Genomic DNA, 19980 nt, shown 5'->3' on the forward strand with positions numbered 1-19980 from the left:
TGACTCAAATGATGTCAATATGCCTATCACAAACCATGACTACATTTTCTGGAATTTTCCAAGCTGTTTAAAGGCACAGTCAACTTAGTGTATGTAAACTTCTGACCCACTGGAATTGTGATACAGTGAATTATAAGTGAAATAATCTGTCTGTAAACAATTTTTGGAAAAATGACTTGTGTCATGCACAAAGTAGATGTCCTAACCGACTTGCCAAAACTATAGTTTGTTAACAAGAAATTTGTGTAGTGATTGAAAAACGAGTTTTAATGACTCCAACCTAAGTGTGTGTAAACTTCCAACTTCAACTGTACGTGCAGTCACTGTGGGGACGACGTTATCGATGCACTTATTGATGAAGCCAGTGACTGATGTGGTGTACTCCTCAATACCATCGGAAGTATCCCAGAACATATTCCAGTCTGTGCTAGCAAAACAGTCCTGTAGCTTAGCATCTGCATCATCTGACCACTTCCTTATTGAGCGAGTCGCTGGTACTTCCTGCTTTAGTTTTTGCTTGTAAGCAGGAATCAGGAGGATAGAGTTATGGTCAGATTTTCCAACTGGAGGGCAAGGGAGAGCTCTGTACGCGTCTCTGTGTGGAGTAAAGGTGGTCTTTTTTCCTGTGGTTGCACATTTAACATGCTGGTAGAAATGAGGTAAAACAGATTTAAGTTTCCCTGCATTAAAGTACCTCGCCACTAGGAGCGCTGCCTCCGGATGAACATTTTCTTGTTTGCTTATGGCGGTATACAGCTTGTTGAGTGCAGTCTTAGTGCCAGCATCGGTTTGCATGGTTCACTGTTAATGACTGGGCCATGTTGCCATTAAACCCTTATACTACCCTGCTGATGCACTACTGGTAACCACCAGGTGTCACAATAAACAGATAAAAAAAGGGTTTCTATAAACATGAACTTATATTTTTCTTATATGTTCCTTAATATAATTTCAACACTTTCTTTTCTATCAAAATGGCTCTGACAATACCATTGATCTTGTACTGCTGTTAGCGAATGTGTCTCAATAGCATATCCATTGACCACATTAATTGTGAGAGGATGGTGGAAAACTCCAACATGGGTGAGACTTAAAAGTATATAAAGAAAAATCTATAAAGCTCCAGACATACATAGCAGACGCCCAGTTTGTTTTCAAAGAGGTTTATTGAAATAAATATTTGAAATGTTATATAAAGTCAACCATGTATAACGCTATCACACAATCAAGACCTGGAGCTGCTTCTGTCTTCTAGCTTGCTGTGGTGTCTGATATGAACAGGGTGACATAGGCGATGCACTCCAACATGGTCAGGCTAGAATTGTATTATTATTATTCATATTCCCTAGTCTGAAAGCCAACTGTGGCAGAGCTGGCCGTAGCCCCGCACATGTATCCTCCATAATGTTACAGTATCTTGTAACTTTTCAGTGTCCCTTTCTCCCATGACCAGGAAGTACAGTATATGTTACTCTTCCATGACCCGGAAGTATACAGTGTATTACTCTACACAGCCGCAAGCACACAGCCCAAAATCAGCTGCCTTCCTTGTGCATCCATCCTCTCATTTCTGAAAAGATTCTCAGTGCAGCATGCAAATAAAATGTGCACAATATTAAAGTAATCTTGTTCATTATCATTATACCCCTCATCATCATCGTCATTATTATTAACAATATTATTAACATCTTTATTTACGTGATTAAAATGTTGAACAGACTTTATGTTGTTTCCTCTACAGTTTTTCTGCATTTCAAAGCATGCCAAAGAAATGTCTGCATAGTGCTGGCTATATGGGTGCCAAGAATGTATTCCTTTACAAGATGTTCTTATGTACAGGGGGGAGGCGGGAAAGAGCAATCCAGTGTAAACTTTACCAAAAACCCCACTGCTCAAAATATCTACAAATTCGGGACCAATGATGCAGCATAATATTTATATAATATACTATAAAGTTGAAAAGAGCTGAAAAGTGCTCTGGCAAATGTGAGAGGTGCGAGAGGCTTGTGTAACAGAGGTGTGTGTGTGTAGGCAAAGAGGAGGCGAAGCGAGAGGGTTTACTCCACCCAAAATCTGTCCAAGAAAGTAAGACCACGAAGTGAGGAATTTTTGTTTGGCGGTCAATGAGTGTTGAATTTGGTCAACAAAAAGTTGAATAACTTATTTGCTATGTGAGGCTTAATTGATCAAATAGAAGTTTCGTAATTGGTTGGTTGTTACGAATGCACTGATATAAAACAATTTTGTATGGAAGTTGTTCTTGTTGTTCACTCGCATATCTTCCCTCTCATTGGCTAGAATGGCCCCACCTGATCTCGGCTCCTCCCGCCTGCCTTCCATCTTTGAGGACATGTATTTCCATTATTATAGCGGTCACTTGACTATCTTGTCAATATAATAGATAATCTTTGGTGTAGGTTGCTAAAATGTGAGATCCATTCACTCAGCCACCATGACAAATCCCAGTGGGTGGACATGTTTCACTGGAAGCTAATTACATTTCCTTGTTTGAGCTTTCTATGACAACTTTACATACATTACAGTATTTTGTTGATATAATATAGATAACTTAATCCCTCTAGATCTACACCTAAACCCAGTCAGTCGACATTAGGGTGGTGATTATGAAGAATGCAAAATGGAACTTGAATTCTAAAGTGTTGGGAATATCCTTCAAGACAGAGATTATGTGACTAAAAACTATTGTAGATGGTATATTAGGCAGTTCTGTGATGATTGAGGAACAAAAAAACAATGTGAAGTGACAGACTACAGATATTGGAAAGGCTCTGTATTATAACATCCTATAGTGTGGGTAGTCTATTTTCTGGGAGGGTTGGCTTGACTGTAAAACTGTACAAAATGAGACTTTTCACTATCTAAGGAGGCCATTTAAGCTGCCTGAAGTCAAAAGCAGAGTCGAAGCGCCGAAACCAAAAGAGACCCCTTTTCAACTGAGCTTATTTAGTGTGTCCAGTTCCATCACTGCACTGAACATCTTCAATGGTTGTAACAGTGACACAGCAAGAGCTCAACAATTGTTTAAGAAATTGTAGATACTGGCCTATGCTATTCTTTTGTTGTCGTCGTTGGCATCTGTTGTGTCACTGTTACAACCATTGAAGATGTGCAGTGATTTGACTTCAGGCAGCTTAAATGGCCTCCTTAGATCAAAAACCATCTATTTATCAATTTTCCCATTCCATTCAATTCAATGCAGAATACAGTAATTGCTTCCCTTCAGTTGCTTTGGTTCAACACTAAAATGCATTATCCCATGCACAACTAATGCATTATCTCGCTTCCAATTCACTAACACAGGTTTTACATGCAAAGATATTACTAACAGTGATTAACAGTGAACAGTGCGCCTAATAGCATGTGTGTGTGTGCCTGCTTGCGTGTCTTAGCTGAAACCTGACAAATGTCTTTGTCTTTGTGATTCCGTTTTTTTCTAACAAGCTAAATATATATAGTCATTTAATGTTCATTACTCATCACTTCAAAACACTGTTTTGCCTCCTCCAGCTAGCTCACCTGCTTCTATTCTTCCCTGCATACAGATACAATGTGTTGTCACCGTGCACGATACACACTACACACAACCACTACTCACCGCTTTGTGACTCACTTTAACTCTCACTGTTTAAATCTTACTCTGGGAGCTAAAAGCTCTCCGCCCCTTCTCAGATCTGATGGTAATATTAGCCCACTGCTCACTGGACACACATGGGTTGAATCATTGTTGTTTCCACGTCATGTCAAGGAAATTACATTGAACCAACATAGATGTTGAATTAATGTCTGTGCCCAGTTTGTGGACACAGACATCAGTGCTAACATCTCTGGTCAGGATTGATGAAGAGTAAATTATAATTATAATAATAAAGTGCAACTCCTGTCAAACAGTCATATTACTCAAACATCTATAATGGTTGTACTGACATAACAGTTGTTAAAACAAACACACAAATGTGGGGAGAGGTACCTGTCCACATTTACAAACAAATATTATTTCACTCCTTCCACCAAATAAGTTTAAACTGTACATCTTCTTTCTGCAAAACGAGAAATCATATTTGGTACAATCTACAAAGAACATCAAATTCCTAAAACCAATAAATAAATAAGAAGCTCAGACCAGCAAGCGGTTAAATACAATCTTCAGGTTCCCTGCGTATCGTAGGCCGCCATTGTGTCATCAACTACCATGTGCAGAGACTCTCCCCAGAGAAAGGACAGGTGGAGGAAGAGAGTGAGACAGGACCCCTGCAGTAGTACAGCAACATGGGGAGATGATGGAAGATCTACATTATAATGTGTGTGGAGTGTGTTCTCTCCTGGGGCTGCGTATTGCTGTGTAGTCAGATCCTTGGACGGGTAAATGTGGGTCATTTCTTCTTCAGGTGTTAGAGGGGGAAACTAAGCCATGCTTTGTGAACTACCGACAAAACTAGGGCAAAAAGCTTTGGAACCTGAATCTGATATTATCAACACAGATATAGGATACAACACTCCTCTCTCGCCAGTGTTTGCATATTGAACTGTACAAAGACTCCCGCTCTCTAGCAATCTGTACAAGGTTCTGATAGGGATTTGATATGTTCATCAAAGAAGTCATGGCTTTTAAACCCTTCCTCCAACCCCACCCCTGAGGTGCAAACCAGCCAATCCAGTATGCTCTTGGGGCCTTGGCTCCGCCTCCTGGGATACGGACCTTAGGGAAAAGGGGCCAATGATGTGACAGGACAGGACACCAGAGTTTCTGTTAGGCCAGCTAACACTACAGTTCACCAACCAACCAGTTTTCGGAAGCGTCACGGACATGTTAGATAGAATGTCTGTAAATTTCAGTGCAAGACATAATGGCTACTTATATAATTATTATAGTTTTTTTCCCCCTCCCCATTATGGTAATCCAATACTGGATACAGCAGTAAAGGGACGTTTCTAAACAGAACCAGTCATGTGAGTGAGCGTTCTGTAGTCATCTCTGTAGGCCAGAATGGACCGGACTGAGTTCAGAAGGGCTGTGCTCCTCTCTCTCTCTCCCTCTCTCTCTCTCTCTCTCTTGCTGTCTGTGGGTTTGGTAACGCTGTGGTAACGTTAGGAGCCAGATAGGGGTAAGGACCCCTGAAAAAGAGAGACATCCCCCTCTCCAAACAAGGTTTCTCCTCAGGTCAGAGGTTAGAGGTCAGAGGTGAGGCACACTCAGTGCCTATAGGTGAGGTTTTAGAGGCTGAAGGGAGAAAAGGGACGCCCTCTTATGTGTGTGTCTGTTTACGCCTGGACTGAGGGAAGGACCCAATGAGATGTGTGACTGAGAAAGAGGAAAAACAGAGCTACCCCTCCTTTCCCTCTCTATGTCCCTTTTCTCCCCCCTCACCGCTCCTTAGCTCCCCCCAGGGTCGGAGCTGTGCCTCTGTGGTGTCTGTGAGTCCAGGGGTGTCTGTGGCTCAGGCAGAGAGAGCCTTCGCTGGGTGTCAGGGTCCAGGCCATTCGCCCCTCCCACTGACCCCAACCCTGAACCTGCCCGCATCCCTGACCCCAACCCTGAACCTGCCCGTATCCCTGACCCCAACCCTGAACCTGCCCGCATCCCTGACCCCAACCCTGAACCTGCCCACATCCCTGACCCCAACCCTGAACCTGCCCGTATCCCTGACCCCAACCCTGAACCTGCCCGCATCCCTGACCCCAACCCTGAACCTGCCCGCATCCCTGACCCCAACCCTGAACCTGCCCGCATCCCTGACCCAAACCCTGCCACTGACCCAGCCCCTAGTTCTAGCTCCAGGCTGCCCAGGTCCAGGTCCAGGTCCAGGTCCAGGATTAAGCTGCCCAGCCCAGTGGTGTCTCGTTGTGTCTCGGTGGGGCTGACCAGAGGCGAGTCCTGGGGGTGCAGCTGATCAGGGCCGCGGAGAGAGTCATACGACTTGCCGGGGAACTCCTCAAAGTCCTGGGGGTGTGAGATCTGGAGGAGAGATGCAGACGAGGAGGGATTCAGAGAAGACCCTTTTGTGTGTGTGTGTGTGTGTGTGTGTGTGTGTGTGTGTGTGTGTGTGTGTGTGTGTGTGTGTGTGTGTGTGTGTGTGTGTGTGTGTGTGTGTGTGTGTGTGTGTGTGTGCGTGTGTATGGACACAACTGAATGTGAGGGGCATGTGTATGAGTGCATGTGTGTACGCATGTATACAGGTGTCTACCGGTGTATCTGCATGTACGTGTTTATCTCCTGTATGTGTGTAGTACCTGTGAGAGGGAAGCCAGTGTCTCAGACTGCACCAGCCTCTCTCCAGGACCAGGGCCAGGGAAGGGTGAGGCCTGAGAGGGAGACAACACAGTGCTGTAGGCTGGGGGCACCAGGGCCATCTGACGCTGTAGTAGTTGCATGATTGCCCCGATGTCTGTCGACATCCTCGTTTCCAGCCTGAAGAGAGAAACACACGGACACACACACACACGCATACACACGTCAGAAATGCTGACACCTACCCTGGAGCATCACCCAAGAAGCATTACTGGCCAATTATGTTACAGTAACTCTCCCAAAACAGACACAAAAGCAGGCATAGCCTCAGCCTTCTAGATAATGGAGGTCTTTGACCTCAATGAGACTTGACAATGGACACTGACTGGATAAGACCATAGGGGCTAATATAACTGTTATTCCACTGTGGAGGAGACAAGAGGAGAGGAGAGGAGGAGAGAAGAAGAGGAGACGAGAGGACGAGAGGAGAGGAGCGAAAAAGAGGAGACGAGAAGAGGAAGGAAGAGGTCTGTCAGAATCAGACTGATAAATATGAATGATGAGGTAGGGTTACAGAGAGAGGTGTCAGCTGAGTGCGAACACCAGGCCTGGGTACTTCCATTACTCTGACAAGGGACAGACTTGTATCAGACACTGTGGTACAAGACATAATGGAAGGAGCTATATTGGAGTAGAAGACTAGCAGCTGTGCACTATATTCCCATTTGTACATCTTTTACACACTCATTCTAACCATTTTCTCAGACGGCTATTGCTAACTATGCCCCTGTACCTGTCTCTGACCTGTCCCTGCTCCGGTCCCTGTCTGTGTCCCTGCACTTTCCCTGTCCCTGTCACTGTCTCTGTCCCTGTCTGTCTCTGACCCCATCTGTCTCTGTCCCTGTATGTCTGTCTCTGTCCCTGTATGTGTATGTCTCTGTCCCTGTATGTGTCTGTGTCTGTCCTTGTATGTGTCTGTGTCTGTCCTTGTATGTCTCTGCCCCTGTATGTCTCTGTCCCTGTATGTCTCTGTCCCTGTATGTCTCTGTCCCTGTATGTTTCTGTCCCTGTATGTCTCTGCCCCTGTATGTCTCTGTACCTGTTGAGTTGCTTCTGCAGCAGGTCCAGTCTGTTCTCCAGCTCGGTGCGCTGCCTGCGGCCAATGCTGTTGAGGGGCGTGTTAAGAGGGGGAGGGTAGGGCAGGCTGCAGCGCGGCAGCTCCTGGTACTCACGACTGCCCCGACTCTCACCCCAGAAACTGAAGATGTTGGACACCCCTGAAAATGCTCCTGGTTGTGAAGAGAGGGGAGAGGAAGAAAGGGGTAAAGAACAGGGTATACTCTACTGTTTTACATTGATGTGCCCTAGGGTATGTCTGCTATGGAAGTTAATGAGGTGTGTGTATCGTTTGTTTCCACATCGATGCCCAGACCCACCTGTGAGTGCATTGCAGGTGTTGCCCCCCTTTGGGTCTCCCTCCCCCTCGGGAGTGTCGCTGAAGTTCAGGGTGGTGGCCTGAGCCGGGGACATCTCATGCAGAGCCGATGGAGGGGCAGGGCATGTGACCACAGACTCCTCCCCTTCGTCGCCACTGGAGTGGGAGGACACTGAGCTCAGAGGCCCCTCCCCCTGGTTACTGGCCGCCTCCTTCCGTCTCCGCCGTAGTGGTTTATTGGCTCTCTCCTTTTTAATCTCTCCTGCATCTGCATCATCTGAGAGGACAAGTTGAGTTGCTGATGATAACGACTTTACTGGTGGAAGAATGTACTTATACAACTGTGAAATGTGGTTGTCTCATCTAGCTATGAGTATGTGAATGCACTTATTGTAAGTCACTCTGGATAAGAGCATCAGCTAAATGACTAAATTGTAAATGTAAGAAACGAGGACAGATGATGACACACTGCAAGGAATTGGAAAACTTTATTTGTGATGAACAACTGAGTGTGCATGGGAGTCATCATTGAGTATTATTTTCTTCTGGGCACCACAGAGAAAAGAATACGTTTTGCTCTCATGAACAGAGACGACGGAGTGAAAGGGAATGTGGTGGTTACCCTTCTCTGTCCGGCGCCGGAATGATAGTTTGCGTCTGCGCAGTTTGTTGAATCCTATACAGTCTGAGTTGTCACTTTCTGGAGAGCCAGGAATCATATTGGTCTGTAGGGATTAACAAAGAAAACGTCTCGAAAAATCACAAAGTGATGTTCGAGGGCTTATATAGGTCTTCCATAAGGATGCACAATGGAAATAATTCACCAATTCATTCATTCATTCACCCATTTGCATTCATACATGAATATTTGAATGTACATTTTTATGGTCTTGACCTGTCTTGAGGAAGTTAAGGTCACTCACATCCCGGAGGTTAAAGGTTATCTCCAGGTTCATCCAGAAGTGGTCGGAGAACTCGGGGTACATGTTTAACACCTCCAGGACGTCCTCTCTGTGGATCTTATGGAGGTCACAGTAGGTCAGAGCTCTCACATCGGCGTTAGACTTCCCAGCTCGCCCGTAAAGGTTGATGGGCTCGCCAAATATGTCATTCTTCCCTGTGAGTGAAGAGAGGACACTTTTACATGCATCGAAAAATGCTAATGTTTTACAGTGCTATGTTATTACTGGTAAGTTACATGGCAAATGTACAATAACTCCAAATGGTACATAGCAGTGCTTGTTCAATGAAATAGCATTTCACCCTTCTCGGCTGCCCAGAGTTTGAAGCTGTATGAGGTATAAATTGGGCCATAATTTTGCCCAGTAGATGGCAGTGTTGGCCTATATATTATTTATGCTGGGGAGAATTGCCTTTGAAAGTCTGTATATCTTATTTGCCCATCTCTGACCATCTATGAGTTTCCCTAGCACATCATATCTGAATATACCAAATTCACGTTCTTCAATTCATTTCCCCTTTGGCTTGGTACATGCTACTCTAGCAACAGTAGACCCTATAGAGTGACAGTAGAGCCTATAGTCTCATTTGGTAGCCTATACATGCTAGACTAGCCGTAGAACCTGGACTATCTGGGTTGATACATGCTACAGTAATAGTAGCTCCTATCGTCTATCATCCTCACCCAAGATGGCCACCACCACGTCGCCTCGGAGGATCTCGATGGAGCCGCGCGAGATGAAGTAGATGGCGGTGAGCACGTCGCCGGCATGTACCAGGGTGTCGCCGGGCGGGGCGTGGGTGGTCTTGAACTTCATGGCAAGGGCTCGCAGGCAGCCCTTAGTGGAGCCCTTGAAGGCTTTGCAGTTCTCCAGGAGGGTACGGTTGAGGTGGAGGCAGATGTCAGCCTGGAGACACTCTGGGAACCCCTTCAACACCTGGTAGTGGGGGAGAGAGGGCGGGAGGTGGGAGGGGGAGAGAGAGAGCGATAGAGTGTTACTGTCTAGTGAGTCTATGACAAGCAGTGTAGAGGTCACTGCTGTCTTTGAATAACAAACATTAAACAAATTCTGTGAAAAAGTACATTTTCTGATATGTAGCGGCAAATCAAATGTTTACCCAAAACAATTACAATATTTCATCAGCAATCTGCCTTAGTAATACTTTCACTTGTAAGGCTGCAGCTTTACCTATGTAGTTAAAACAATTACTACAAATCTTTTTAATGATTTTCTCCTCTAGCAAGGGGCTTCCCCAATTCCCCCAATTTTTCAGAGAAAAGAGTAGCAGTTTTTCTATGTGCGACTCTGGGACAAAGCTGTCAGACCAGACCAACGTCTCGAAACCCCCCCCCCCCCCATCTTGATCCGACACCGCTCTCATTGAAGCCAAGGAAATTCAAGGCCGACCCCGGTACCACAGCCATTGTTAGCAGAAAACAGGATCCCCATTACAGTCAATGGAAAAATGCAGATTTTTGTGGTCAATCTTCGTGTAAAAAAAGTAATAATCAAATTCAATCATGGTACCAATAATTGCTTCTAATACTCCAGATGTATGTACTTGAACTGATTATTTTAAAATCGCACACAGAACAAAGTAATGAGGATCATTTAGTTGCTAATGGCAGCCTGCAGTGCCCAGGTCAGCATTCAACTTGAGTTATTTAATGAGAGGGGGCAGCACTGAATTAGCCTGCAACATCACTTCCTGGAGTAGCTGAAACTGTGCATATTGTCTCCATGAGACGCCATCTTAACCAACTTCATTTGTCTTCAATGCGCTATTGAGTCTTTACATGGGAATGAATGGTGTCACGTGATCCATGGCTTTGTCCACTCATATATACAGTCATTGGTCCATCTCTACCCAGCCCAGACAGACAAACTGTTACGGACATGGCAGCCACATTTCCTCATCATTAAAAGACAGAGTAGAAGACTGACCTTCAGTCAGAGAGACATGAGGCCGGGGCTACATCCCAACGACCACTATAATCACCACAACAAGCATTTTACTTATACAACACAGTTCAATGGACTCTCAACCTAACATGATGAGGGAGTTGAGCTAACAAGCGACTCGGCTTGTTTGTTTCCTCTCTATGTCTCTTTTACATTAATTTACATTAAACACAGGAGTTAAAGGGGCAATCTGCTGTTACTTAATCCATTTGTGTACTGAAATGTACTATTGATTCTTGAACAATGCAGTGCATTCGGGAATGTATTCAGAAAGAAATCAGAAAGGGGGCAAACACACACACACACACACACACACACACACACACACACACACACACACACACACACACACACACACACACACACACACACACACACACACACACACACACACACAGTTGTGTATAAAGTGCATTCGGAAAGTATTCAGACCCCTTGACTTTTTCCACATTTTGTTACGTTACAGCCTTATTCTAAAATGGATTAAATCGTTTTTTTCCTTCATCAATCTACGCATAATACCCCCAATGACAAAGCCCAAAAAAAGGGTAAAATATCATGGATGGTCTGTCCTTGCATCCATAGCTGTCTATGAATTTCTCCAGCACTATTGTTTCAACTGTTGATTGCCGCTTTAAGACGGAATATTGGAATTTCGTGTTAGGAATTTTGTTCCTAAATTGCATAAAAAATGCACTTCCGTAATGTATTTACATGTTAGTAATTTAGCAGACATGATGTAATAAGTCAATGGTTACATCATTATTGCGTTTGGTACTTAAAGCATGTTGGAGAGAGTGTAGGCTCAGTCCTAGGGAGAGAGAGGAGTTGATTGGAGGATAGATGTACCGACAACCCTAATCAACACAAATCAACTACAGCTTTCAGGCCAGATCTCTCTTAGGTCAAAGAGTCTTTAAAAGACTGTGCAGAAAATATACCGTGTGTGTGTATGAATCATAGCATTCATGTACAGTATGTCAGGAATGGCAACCTTGCCATTAAAGTCAAGTTTTAAAGTTCATTTCCTGCATTTTGCCATGGGGAGGAGAGAAGATTTAGCAATTTTATAATTAATTTCAGGCAATTCTTCTCATTTTGCCATGGGGCGGAGAGAAAAATGTGCAGTTTTACAGCAAATTTCCTGCAATTCTACACATTTTGCCATAGGGTGGAGGCAAATGTTTGCAGCTTTTAATATGATAACAGATGATCAATGGGCCCCACCCCGTTCGGTAATTGGACCATGCATACTACAAGTTTAGATAGCTGTCCGCTAGACTAACTTACCAATATGAAACATTTTAGCTGACATGGACTAATTGACTGACTGCTGATGCACAACCTCATTTCAAGTTGAGACCGTGACTGTGCTCCTATAAAGATACCCATCCCTTATGTATGTGTTTACGTCTATGCACTGTGTTGATATCATTGTGCTGTGTGTGTCTGTGCGTGTGTGTGTGTGTGTGTGTATGTGTGTGTGTGTGTGTGTGTGTGTGTGTGTGTGTGTGTGTGTGTGTGTGTGTGTGTGTGTGTGTGTGTGTGTGTGTGTGTGTGTGTGTGTGTGTGTGTATCACTCACAGCATTCATGTCGATGCCGTTAGTGTAGGACCAGGCGTGTTGGAAGTACTCCTCCAGCCGCTGCCTCAGTGGGTTGGGGATCTGGTGGAACCGGATGAACTCTCGGACCCGCAGCATCTGGGTGTGGTACCTCGCTGTACCCGAGTACAACCTCTGGATGATGGCCGACACGTTCCCAAAGATGCTGGCGTACATCAGAGCTGTAGGGTTGAGAGGAGAGAAGAGAGTTAGGATTTTGTGAATAGAATACTACTGCTGTCTACTACACCTTGGGCACTGTGAGTTGAGAAACGATCAACGTTATGGTATCTCAGGTGTGTGTGTGTGTATTTATGTGTGCATGCATGTGTGTGACTGTATGTGCCATGGCCATTCATGCCTAGGGCTGTGGCGGTCGCAAAATGTCATCAGCCGGTGATTGTCAAGCAAATAACTGTCGGTCTCAAGGTATTGACTGTTAATTAACATAAACACATTTAGCATCTCCTGGCTTCCACACAAGCTACTAATGCAGACCTTTGGAACATCTACATTTTAAAAAGTCTAATAAATCCATGTCATATAGCCTACACCTTCACAATAAATTCATTATTTATTTTAGACAGGTCTAAAGAAACATGATATGAAGAAAATGTAGTCTATTTCAGAACAGAATAGCATACTCTGAGTTGTCCTTATGTTAGGTCCTGATCTGGCTATGCCAAATGGCTGTGGGCTACACAAGATTGGCTGAGAATTCCGTGGCATTATTTTATAGTATGAAAAATACAATTGAACAAAGCTGAATAAAATCTTCTCTAAACGATTTGAGGAAGTGCGCGCATGCGGCTATTCTGTGTTGAGCGGTTAACAAAAAAATATATATTCTTATATGCTTCATTTAGAATTGTTCTACAAATGTTGGGCTATACTGTATGTTTAGATTTTTAACACATTGTAAGCCTGCATGATGCGACTCTAATGATGATTTGAAAAAAGTCGCTTGAAAGGCATGAGCTCTGCTTTGTTTTTTTTATGCAGGCTGTACACACTACATCAGTCACTCATTCACAATTTGAGAAGCACTTGATAATGTCTAGAATTTCACGGTGGCATCCCCTTTGTGTGGTTGTAAAGCACCCTAAAAAAAATCCATTCATTTTGTAGCCAGTGGCCGTTGTGCCCTTCTCCTTGAGTGCTGCGTGCTCCATCACGTGATCGGGTCTTTCTCACAGGCTACAAGTGAAGAGAGACACATCGGGGACACAACTGTGCGTGTCCTTATCCAATTCCAAGGTGAATATTGAAGATATTGGAAGAACTGTCCACATTTTCTTTTCGACAGCCAACAAGATGAGTAGGCTTAATGAACAGTAAAAGCACTAGCTTATGTCAATATACTATCCCCTATAGTACAAAAGTCGAATCTGTGCGAGAAATAAATATTCCAAACATAGTCTGGGACAGTTGTGGGATGCAATAGATCCCAAATGAATACAACCACTAGGATTTAAAACATTTTTTTTACGCAATCTGGCTGACGCAACAGATCAGAACGTTTAGCCTAAAATGTTGATAAACTATTAGGCTATTTCTTCACATTATAAGCACAGCAATGTACACATGGTAGTAGGCTATAAGCGCGAATGTTCCATTAGCGAAAAACACCATTATCAAAAGTGACCACAAATGCAATTATGCATGTAATGCTTTTACTATAAAGGTACATTTTTATGGTAACAAAAGTATCTTCCGCTAACTTGAAACTCACACGTTGCTTATGTATGGTAGTTAGGCTCTACACCCCTTGTAAAGCGGATTAATGTGCTTAATTTGAAGAAGTTATTTGGCCACTAGTTGTGATACAAACCCTATTAAAACATATAGGCCTATGGGCAAGGCTACATGAGGTGTGCGACTATGATTTGAAAAAGGCATCATTCACAAGTGATAAGATATCATTCACAAGTCATAGGCTAATATTGTAACCCATCAGACTATTCCTGATGTAATCTCGTCTTTACATGTACAGTGCATTCGTAAAGGATTCAGACCCCTTGACTTTATCCACATTTTGTTACGTTACTGCCTTATTCTAAAATGGATTAAATAGTTTCTTGTTCATCATTAATCTACACACAATACCCCATAATGACAAAGCAAAAACATTTTTTTTTTGCCAAGAGTTTGCAAAGCTGTCATCAAGGCAAAGGGTGGCTACATATGTGTTATTTCATAGTTTTGATGCCTTCGCTATTATTCAAAAAATAGTATAAAGAAAGACCCTGAAATGAGAAGGTGTGTCCAAACCTTTGACTGGTACTGTATATGGATGGCTGTAACATCAAGGTGTGAGTGATGAACAATCATCTCCATATGTGTGTTAATTCTGTAGAGATCTGTAAAGAAATCTGGTCATTATCGTTATAGCTTTCTTCCTGCTTCACATGATGTGTGTCTGCAGGCAAACACGATGAGGGAAATTGTTTCACGGAGAGGAAGATATTTTGATAAGTGTATTTATATTAAAAAGATATTAGCTGATGTCTTACTAGGGAATATTTAGCGAATATATTAAGACATGAAATGATAAATGGCTTGATTAAATCCAGTTTCATTAGAAAAAAATACTTAATTGCATATTTTACAAGAAAACATTTTGACCTTGTGTTAACACTGTCAGACTTGCAACTGCATAGTAATCATCATCATCCACTTAATATTGTAACGTGACAGAATCATCTCTGCACTCCCAACGCTGCAGAACTGAGCGGGATTTGCTTGGTGAGGCAGAAATGTCAAACAGTCCTTCTTTATAGGCCACATCCACATGATCATTTTTTAGACATAAAACCGTAATCTCAACCCTAACACTAAACCTGTTTTTATCTCAAATGTTCATTCAAAGTGTTAGCAGCTACCAAGATAGCAAACACTGTAACAAAACAAGGAACAATTACATTTGAGCAGAGGCAGAGCCACCACATTACTAACCAATCAAATCAAAGTACCCCCCCCCCCCCCCGTACTTACATCCGATAAGCATGACGCAGATGGAGAAGATCTTCTCGGAGTTGGTGTTGGGGGAGACGTTGCCAAAGCCCACGCTGGTCAGACTGGAGAAGGTGAAGTAGAGTGCCGTCACGTACTTGTCCTTTATGGAAGGGCCCGAGCCCTGCACCGTCTCGTTGTAGTGTTTCCCCAAAGACTCGCCCAGCGTGTGGAGCCAGCCAATGCTGCCGTTGCGCTCCACGCTGCCGATGGCGTACCAGATGCACGCCAGCCAGTGGGCGATAAGAGCGAATGTACACATGAGCAGGAAGAGGACGGCGGCGCCATACTCCGAGTAGCGGTCCAGCTTCCTCGCCACGCGCACCAGCCGCAAGAGGCGGGCTGTCTTCAGCAGGCCTATCAGAGTAGTCGTCTGGCAGGAGAGGAGAAATGGTTTGTTTAGTGTCCAATCTTACCTTGTCAGGGCCCGTGTTGCAGGCTTTTGCTCCAGCCAAGCTTTAATACAGCTGATTCATCTCATCTATGTCTTGATTGAAGACTTATTAGTTGACTGGTTCAATCAGGTGTGTGACTGCTTGACTGGAACAAAAGTCAAAAGTCTGGGCCTTCTGCAGATAAGGTTGGCCACCCCTGATTTAGGAAGTCAGTTCAAAGTTTTGAAGCTTTATTGCCCATTTAGGATAAACAACCTTACTGAAATGTACAGAATGTGCAAATCATCCTCTGCCCCAGACTTGTAACCAATCCCAATCCCTCAGCAGCAGTTAAATCCTCTCTATTATATACTGTGCTGTTAGTGGGTTCAGTTCAGTTCCCACCAATTACACTTGTCTTAAGGAGCCCCCACCGCGTCAATACACCAAATAAATAAGGACTTGATTACTTCCCTACGCGGCAGAAAGCCTAGTTTCTCACTTTGCAAGACATTTTAGTCCTCTTCTGGGGAAAATGTCCACTTCCTTGGCTCACTGGCCACTTCAGGTTCAATTAATTAAACATTGGCAAGAAGGTTGAAAGTACAACCTTCCACAGTTGTTTTGCTGCTCCACAGCCTTTGAGGGCATATCCCTTACTTTTAGTTAATTGGAGGTCCATAAATGATGGAGTTCTCAAAGGGAGATTTGACTTTGGAGGTCCCAAAAGCTCATTGCAAATAGTTTTCATTGGTCCTTATTGATTTTCTATAGACCACTATACAGGATCTAACCACCCTTCAATACAGAATCAAACCTTTCAATTCAAGACTCAACCACAGTTCTTTAGGCATCGAGTCAAAAGTACAATGTAGGCCTTAAGTAGGCCATCATAACATCTGACAATCCTCATAACCCAAGATGCATTCCAACACACAGTAGTCCTCACAAAACTCCTTTACCCACTCCCACTTCCTTACCTCCTCTCCGCTGCGGTAGATGAGCAGGTCGAAGGGAATGGCTGCCACCATGTCGATGAGGAACCAGCCCTTGAAGTAATGGACCGCTATCCTCAGCGGAGCGCTGACCACCTCGTCGTTAGTATTGACGTACGTTGTTCTGAAGTTAATGACGATGTCCACGATGAACATGATGTCCACGATTAGGTCGACCACGTTGAGCGGCGAGCACGAGTAGCCACAGTTCACCATAGCCACCTCCTCGTGGTCGTTGAGGAGGAAGGCGGCGGAGTACGGGGTCAAGATAGCCGTGTAGATGACCAGTAGCAGGATGAGCCAGTCCCACACCGCCTTGAAGGGGCTGTAGTGGAGGACAGTCCACTTGTGGATGCGAGGGGCCTGGAGCTTGTACTCTGGCAGGACGTCAGCACCCAGCGACAGCACCTGGTGGGAGAGAGAGCGGGAGGGGTAAGACTTTATGATCAAGAAGTTGGGTCAATATGCTGGAAAGAAAGGGGGGGGAAGAACGAAAAGCAAAAAAAGAAAGAAAGAAGGAAAGAAAAGAAAGAAAGAAAGAAGTGGGCAGGGAAGGACAATATGAATGTTTCCCCAAAACCTCACAATATCGCCTCATAACGCATCTGTGACCCTGTATAAGGTAGCATAGAATAGACAGGAGTTCCTTGGACCGCATGTGCTTTATTCTTTTGGAGGGGAAACAACAACGTTTCACAATTAGAGCAATGTTCAGAGTCCAGTGAGGCTGAAGGAAGCTGTTGTGATAGGAAGGACTCTCCTAAAGTAATCCCTGAAGCAGAGCGGAACAAACAAACGCTCAAACCCGCATGCACGCACATGAACACTCACGCACATGAACACTCACGCACATGAACACTCACACACATGAACACTCACACACATGAACACTCACACACATGAACACTCACGCACATGAACATTAACAGTCAAATTCATAGCCAGAGCATGCAGTTCCAGTGGATTGGATTTGTTTCAGTAATCTATTCCAACTCCAGTCAGCAGCAATGAAAAATGAAACTAATCACAACGAGAGTTATTTCTCCTGGTCTCCCAGAATTAAACAGTAGTGAATCACGCAGCCAGGATGGTGTGTTGAACTGATTAGTAGTAATGGAACACAGACATAACTCAGTACATCTCCCACTCACGACCCAACATCGAACAGGCAGACACTGTCTCAATAACACTGCTAGGCCATATCATAACAAGGGCAGGATGCTGTGAATAGAATAACATCATTTCTGTTACACTTGTTATATACTATGTCCCATAACATCTTAGCTACTATGTAGGTATAGTCCATTCAGCTGAAACAGGGCAGTAAAATGAAGCTTTACCAAACACTATCCGATTCCAAAATCCAAAGGTAAACCATTTTTAAGGGAGCCAACTGCAGCCGAGAGCTTTACTACTTCTTGTCTGCACTGGTGGGTCTGACCTCCCATTTCCCAGGTTAAGTAGAACAGCCTCCCTGCCTTGAACACACACATCCCCGGGAGAGGACAGATTGACAGACGTTCTCTAACCATCTGTACAAGCATATTGCAACAGAATACACTTGTAGCTAGCTGAAAACACACAAGCTGCTTTGACAGTATCTCATGTCACTCAGAATACACTTGTAGCTAGCTGAAAACACACACGCTGCTTTGACAGTGTCTCACGTCACTCAGAATACACTTGTAGCTAGCTGAAAACACACACGCTGCTTTGACAGTGTCTCACGTCACTCAGAATACACTTGTAGCTAGCTGAAAACACACACGCTGCTTTGACAGTGTCTCATGTCATTCAGAATACACTTGTAGCTAGCTGAAAACACACACGCTGCTTTGACAGTGTCTCACGTCACTCAGAATACACTTGTAGCTAGCTGAAAACACACACGCTGCTTTGACAGTGTCTCACGTCACTCAGAATACACTTGTAGCTAGCTGAAAACACACACGCTGCTTTGACAGTGTCCCATGTCACTCAGAATACACTTGTAGCTAGCTGAAAACACACACGCTGCTTTGACAGTATCTCATGTCACTCGCCCAGAGGCTCTCACACACGCACACAGATTAAACCGGCTATACAAATCACATTTTAAACCAGCTACACAAATCACATTTTAAACCGGCTACACAAATCACATTTTAAACCGGCTATACAAATCACATTTTAAACCGGCTAAACAAATCAGGTTGTAATATTAGCACGCGTATAAATGCAAATATGAACAATTGCACAATTTCGACACGCACTTGGTTAACTTGCTTAAGTGAAAGGGGATGAAAATGGGTAGAAAATGAATGCAGAGGATATTTGTGGTTATTCCTGAAATATAGAGCAGGCTGGCTTCCAGAGACAACACAGTGAGACTTTTGAGTCCTTGCTACGTTCTGTATATTCAAGGCACTGTTGTTAAAAAAAGGCAGACAACCTAAGACAAATTCCTATGACTAAGTTCTTAGGGTTGTGGGGCGGGACTGTGAGTAGCTTCTGTGAATGCCACAACCAATTGGGTTTGTTGACTGTAAGCTCTGTGTGACGAGTCACCACTGACATAGAGTGACAGGCAGTGTGTGTGAGGGTATGGGAGGAGAACATTCTAGACGCTGTAAGTGACTGAGCTCTCCAGGGCTTAGCAACAGGCTAATAAAAAGGCAGAAATTAATATTAGATTTGGTCAGAGAGAGAGACTTTTTTCTCTCTGTGTGTAGCAGTGTGACGAGGCCTGAGGAGAACAGAGAGGGCTGGATAAACAGTGGGCTGTGTGAGCTCCAGTCCAGCCGAATAGAACAGCTGAGGCCACGGGTGCAGCTGCCCGACGGATGCGGGCCTCTCTCTTTTCCCCACCCTTCCTCTCTCCTTCTTTCTCTCCCTCCACACTCCAAATACTCACAGGGGAATCTGTGTTCTTACTAATCCAGTACAGCTGATGGCTCTTAGGCAAGCCGTTTCCTTTCTTGTTGTTGTCGTAGAAGTACCCAGCAGAGCATGGCCCTATCACCATAACATCCGAACTAGAGATGGGGAACCCTCTTGCTAATGTGGTGGTGCAGTATCAGCACTTTGACTATGTATGGACCATCATACAAAATACTAAGGACACATTGGTTAGTTACAGTCCTTTATTTAACTGCCGTTGTTTCTTTGGGATTCATTGAAAAATCTCCGCCATGCACCATTTAATACCCAGGAAGATATGAATTGTGTTGAGGGCTTTGAAGTATCTGAGAAAGACATAACACATGATTACCTTTGTAGATACATCACCTGCAAAAGCCTGTAAAAATACAGTGTGGTCTCATTCCACAATAACAACATTTTGGATCTGCCCTCTATATCACAGCATGTTGTCTTGCCCTCAGGTTGATTCAGTGTGGCACCTGTACCCAGA

At 44.1% G+C, this 19980-nt stretch overlaps 1 protein-coding gene across 2 annotated transcripts in view; it reads right to left on the reverse strand.

Moving 5' to 3' along the window:
• Window positions 1–1147: 1147 nt before the first annotated feature.
• Window positions 1148–19980, reverse strand: part of kcnh2b (potassium voltage-gated channel, subfamily H (eag-related), member 2b) — a 292842-nt gene continuing 274009 nt past the window's right edge. For both annotated transcript variants that reach the window (XM_055928777.1, XM_055928778.1), the window contains 10 exons: window positions 16575–16997; window positions 15203–15593; window positions 12191–12390; window positions 9328–9580; window positions 8606–8799; window positions 8305–8407; window positions 7684–7959; window positions 7347–7536; window positions 6250–6427; window positions 1148–5974 (listed from right to left, as the gene is read on the reverse strand). In XM_055928777.1, coding sequence (XP_055784752.1) covers window positions 5393–5974; window positions 6250–6427; window positions 7347–7536; window positions 7684–7959; window positions 8305–8407; window positions 8606–8799; window positions 9328–9580; window positions 12191–12390; window positions 15203–15593; window positions 16575–16997 — 2790 coding nt within the window. In that variant the 3' untranslated portion in view covers window positions 1148–5392. The remainder of the gene's footprint in view (window positions 5975–6249; window positions 6428–7346; window positions 7537–7683; window positions 7960–8304; window positions 8408–8605; window positions 8800–9327; window positions 9581–12190; window positions 12391–15202; window positions 15594–16574; window positions 16998–19980) is intronic.

The sequence above is a fragment of the Salvelinus fontinalis genome, chromosome 7 (genome assembly GCF_029448725.1).
Source record: "Salvelinus fontinalis isolate EN_2023a chromosome 7, ASM2944872v1, whole genome shotgun sequence".
Taxonomy (NCBI): domain Eukaryota; kingdom Metazoa; phylum Chordata; class Actinopteri; order Salmoniformes; family Salmonidae; genus Salvelinus; species Salvelinus fontinalis.